The sequence below is a fragment of the Trachymyrmex septentrionalis genome, unplaced genomic scaffold (assembly GCF_001594115.1).
Source record: "Trachymyrmex septentrionalis isolate Tsep2-gDNA-1 unplaced genomic scaffold, Tsep1.0 scaffold123, whole genome shotgun sequence".
NCBI classification, from domain to species: Eukaryota; Metazoa; Arthropoda; class Insecta; order Hymenoptera; family Formicidae; genus Trachymyrmex; species Trachymyrmex septentrionalis.
Genome location: NW_017304363.1, coordinates 563,369 through 568,761, shown reverse-complemented (window position 1 = coordinate 568,761; position 5,393 = coordinate 563,369). Strand labels below are relative to the sequence as shown.

The 5,393-nt window shown below is 38.1% G+C and overlaps 1 protein-coding gene across 1 annotated transcript; it reads left to right on the top strand.

The window, feature by feature from the left end:
* The first annotated feature begins 853 nt into the window (after positions 1–853).
* Positions 854–2,234, top strand: LOC108755288. Its single transcript, XM_018498213.1, has 2 exons — positions 854–1,940; positions 2,101–2,234. The coding sequence occupies exons 1-2, from the start codon at positions 854–856 to the stop codon at positions 2,232–2,234; spliced, it is 1,221 nt and encodes a 406-aa protein (XP_018353715.1).
* The last annotated feature ends 3,159 nt before the right edge of the window (positions 2,235–5,393 follow it).

Sequence of the window (5,393 nt, the reverse complement as noted above, 5' to 3'; positions counted from 1 at the left end):
AGATAATTCGAAACGATAGAAGATGCTCGAAAAATTTGCAAATATGGGAAAAGTTTTACAACAAAAACGTACAAAAACTCTTGAAAAAACACAATGTAAATCATTATTTAACCTATTCCGTAACGAAGGCGTCGGTCATCGAACAGTTCAATCGTACATTGAAAAACGATATGTGGAAACAATTTACGCACAATGGAAATTACGAATGGATCGACTTGCTGCCCCGTCTCGTGTCAGAGTACAACGCACGAAAACATAGAACTATCGATGTGACTTCCACAATTGCCAACAAATTTTTAAATACGGTGTATACAGCGTAAAGACTGTCACACTCCCGCGATTTAAAGTAGATGATTCGGTACGTGTGAGCAAATTCAAGACAATTTTTGAGAAAGGTTATATAGCAAATTAGACCACGGAGGTGTTTATAATCGTCAAAGTTCAGAAAACTAATCTCGTGACGTATCTTCTAGAAGATTATCGCGGAAAACCGGTCGCTAGAGGATTCTACGAGTACGAATTACATCGCGTTGCTAATCCTGACGTATATCTAATTGAAAAAGTGTTGCGCAAAGAGGGAAATGGCTGGGATTTAGTAATTCGCACTATTCATGGATACACAAGGACAATGTGTTATAAATAAATATATTTCTACAAATTATTGTATATATCAGTATATATTATATTTATTACAATATGTAAACATATAATTAAGATCTTTTTTAATTAAAAAATACATAATATAAACAAAAATAATTTTTTTTTATTACAAATACATAAGTGTACGAGTACAAAAATAGGATTCATTTTACTTATTTCTCTTTTGAGAAATGACTGTCTTCTTAGAATTATAATGTCATCGGTGGGCAGTCCGCTGCATTCTTTGGCTACGTTTTTACACAAGAAACTATTCAAAACCATCCCGAGAGCTGACAGTTATATGAAAAACAGTTTTGAACTGGTCGAGAGGCTGAGGGATGTGCACTTTACGGGGACACATGAGTTAACGTCTTTGGACGTTACCTCTCTGTTCACGAACGTGCCAACGGATGTAGCGATCGACTGTGTTAACGAACATTGGCGGGCTGTTTCCATCGATTGCTCTCTACCCAAGAAGGAATTTTTGGGAGCGATACAGTTTGTCCTGGACTCTTCGTTTTTTGTCTTTGACAATGTTTTTTACAGGCAGAGCTTTGGCACCCCCATGGGCTCTCCAATATCACCGGTGATAGCGGACTTGGTGTTGAGGAGATTGGAGACGGTGTCCTTGATGTCTGTGAATTTGGACATTCTGTTCTATTATAGATACGTTGACGACATATGTACTGCGTTGCCCCCCTCTCAGATCGACGTGTTATTAGAGAGATTTAATGCATTCCATCCGCGCCTACAGTTTACCGTAGAGAGAGGCGGAAAAACGATCAATTTCTTGGACGTGTCTGTCAACAATAATCGCTTTAATTTCGATTGGTACCGTAAGCCAACATTTTCAGGTAGATTTTTAAACTTCCATTCTAATCATCCATTGACGCAGAAGAAAGGAACTATCTTTTCATTAGTCGACAGAGCCTTTTTATTATCTGACTTTAAGTTTCACACAAAAAATTTGACCGCCATCATTGACATTTTACTTCTGAATGACTATCCACTAGAGAAAGACTTTATCTTTGACTCCATCAATCATAGGATCAAAAATTTGATTAGAAATAGACACAGATTACACGATACCGCGACTGACATTGACTCAACTAATAAGTCTGCCTCTTGGCTTACGGTGTCTTTCATTCCGCTTCATACGGAGAAACTTAGATCTTTGAATAAAAGCAAAAGTGATATCAGGGTGGCCTTCCGCAGCCCTAACAAAATGGGCAAATACATAAGAGTCCAGAAGGATTCTTGTCCCAGCACATCGAAAAGCAACGTTGTTTATAAAATTTTATGTAATGATTGTGACGCTTTTTACGTTGGACAGACAATTAAAAACCAGGATTGCCGAACATCGTAATCATATTAGACATAAAGCTTCTGCCCGCTCTGTCATCACCGATCATAGGTTGAGTCACAATCACGATTTTCAATGGGACAATGTTCTGATATTAGACGAGGAGCCTTCGTATAGAAAGCGTTTGATTTCGGAGATGCTACATATAAAAAAACAGAGGAACAGTCTCAATTTACAGACTGACACCGAGGGTCTTAATAAGGCATATCTGCCGATTATAAACAAAGTCTGACTTTCGATCCTGTCTCCTCTCTCAGTGCGTCGCGTGCCGTCTTAGCGAGCGGTCGGTGTCACGTGCGATGTTGACATGTCTGACTTCGACGATTACATCCCTATCATTGTCAGGGATTTTCACACTTGTCATTGCGGCGATTCTCATTTCCTGTTCGGATGCGTTGGTGAGTGAGCACTTGGCTTCTTATCTGCGGCGTGTTTTGTTTTTAAGTTTTAAGTTTTTTAGTTTACTTGTTTCTTATGAGTTCCCTTCCTTTTCCGTTTTTCAGTTAGCACTTGACTATGTTTCTTAACATCGGTTTGATTGCCCCATTGCATATACAACATTAGGCTACGTCGAGATCCATCACAATTGCTGATTTCCGCGCGTTAAAAATGTTGCGTCACTGAATGTTATCGATTTATTTTTTTGTTGTTGTAATCTTTTATGTCTTTTCGGATTATATTCTTTTTACATCTGAGGAGGGTTCAATCCAGCAGCCGAAACTTGTTTGTTTTACATATTAATATGCGCCATTTTACTTTTTATTTTATGTATCTATGACTATTATCTTTAAGTAAATATATTATGCGTCGACTCTTTTTCACCATTTATTTTGTTTATTTTGTTTATAAATAAAGAGTCTTTACACCGTTGTTATTTTATTTCTCTTTTTTTTTATATAGTAATATTTTATAATGTCCTCATGGCAGTGTGTCTGTAGAATCTGATATAATATATCGCTTGTCATCGTACGGACTTAGAGCAATTTTCGTTTCCGATATCGTGTATACTTCGTGCAATTTCGATCTCACGATTGCCTGTGCTTCATTTCGATTTCATTATTTAGACATCGCATGAAATCATCAAATGTTATCGATTTCGCTATAACGTTACTTTTGACTCCTTTTGCCTTCTTCCTATCGATGCGCAAGGCGTACATTTTTGCTCTAAGTCCGATGACTTCGGTCATGATCGTGCCATTGTTTTCATCTTTTATTAAGCCCGGAACTTTTTTATTAGCTGGCGGAATATAATACGTATTGACGACCGCTAGTGTCAAATCGATTGATATTACATTTTATAATACCGTAGACGTTGCACTCAATGTGGTAAATGAGACTATCCGTATCAGTGTATATAACTTTACAATTTTCGCGAAACAGCGGTGTGATGTACGAATTTCACCTCGAGTTTACGCATTTCTATCGCGACTAAATTCTCGGAAAAAACGCTTCTACTATGAAAGTTTGGTTTCGCGATTATTGCCTCCGCACCGTATCTCCCGTCTCAACGCATTGTAAGTCACATGTCAACGTGGTTGCGTACGTTCTCCATGATTTTACCAAATACAGTATTATTCATTAATTTATACAAATTTTTCTGAAACTCGTTGTTGGCAAAAGTTCTAAAATTCGTATTAAGTTCGATGTATCCGCGAAGCCATGAGATTGCGCGAATTGCAGTACGCGGTAAATTTTTGCGATTTTGAGACCGTGACGGGTACATTGTTGTAGATTATGATAATGAATTACGTAACGCTTTTTATCATATAACGTAGCGAGGAACTTCTTCTCTCGCTTGTCGGATGGTTTCTCGCGCGTCGGACAAAATGGTAGGTCTGTGTGAGCGTTGTGAAGATGTTGTAGATACTAAGTCTACCTCGAGAATGTCACCCGTAGGTAAATCTGTCGCGACTGTCGTAACATCTGTAACATCAAAATTTTCTACATCGTCGATCCATCGAAAACTGGCGTATGATAATGAATGACACATTGTCCAACCGTACAGGTTGTTAACGTCAAAGGTACGTCATACATAAGGTACGTCGACGATTTCGTGGCTCGTACGATTGCATGTACTTATTGTTAACCCATGCATATCTGTTTGAACATTGGCTCAGACCTCCACGTATATCGCGTTTGATGAATATGACCATGTCAATGTCCGTAAGAAGTTTAAATTTTGCACGGGTATGTTTTAACATCGCATTCCATGTAAAACCCGGTAGTGTATAATAATACGCGGGTTCGAGCCCGTAACTTGCGATGCAACTGTTACGGAAATTTTCGTAAACGTCAGCTAACAACAAAACGTTTGTCTTTAAATACAGATCGCTATATTCATAGAGCGTTCGAATGAAAAATCGCTGCCACACGTTGACGACGTGCGCGTAATCGCTTTCGGATACGATATCACCTGTCAGCGAGCTATAAAATAATTCGTGCGATGCTCAGTTTCCTCTAACTTTTTGCAATCAATGTACTCGTACGGAAATATGCCTTTGCGCCTATGGAAAGATTGAAATTCTCCGTGCTGAGGTTGAAAAATTCTGATCGTATAATTTTTAATTTATCTTTATCGAGATACGATGAATTTTTCTAAATTGATACTGAGAAATTTATAAGAATAAATAAAACGTAATTTTATATATTTTTTCTTATTATTTACAGTGTCGTCGACATGTTTTGTGAAGAAAATATATTTTTCTTTTGTTATAGGAAGTACTATATACGAGTATCTACTCGTCCTTTATACGCGATAGTTTGATAATTAAATGCGCATCCCGATAAATTATGAAAAACTATGGAAATGCAATATGAATCTCTGTAATTCAAGTTGCAATTTGAATGCGCGGGACTTCTGTATCGTCCGGTCAAGTGGCAATGATTGCGTACCCGCGTGTCATCCGGCGCAAACGATTTTTCACACACGTGGCAGTGCGTAGAGTTGTTAAAATTTATATCATCTCGCGTAAAATTTGCCATGGGAACGTTAGTGGACAAGATAGTCTTTATTTTATACGCTAAGTTTTTAAGTTCCTCGGCGAACCACGCGACGCAATCATTACCGCGATGAAATTTATATATACACAATGAATTGTCGTACGAACAACGGACATAATATGCTAAACTAAATACCCGATGATGCTGGTACGTGTAGCTGGACGTTTCGATATCTCTCTCGGTCTTCTCGAGGGTGCATTCTAAATCAGCGTAGACTATGAACGAGGAAGTTCCTTCCTGATATAGTTGCCGAAACTCAACCACTTGTCATCTTCGCTTGGTACCCTGATGGCACAGTCGTTTAATTTTTCGCAGTCGATTGCGTGGATCTCCAGTTTTGCATTTGAGCTAAAATAGTGTAAGCATCTGAAAAAAGAACGTATAATTTCTT

Coding starts and splice junctions, on each gene's coding strand:
- LOC108755288 (XM_018498213.1), top strand. CDS start 854: ATGTCATCGGTGGGCAGTCCGCTGCATTCTTTGGCTACGTTTTTACAC. Junction 1,941..2,100: donor CGTTGTTTATAAAATTTTAT/GTAATGATTGTG, acceptor TTCTGATATTAG/ACGAGGAGCCTTCGTATAGA.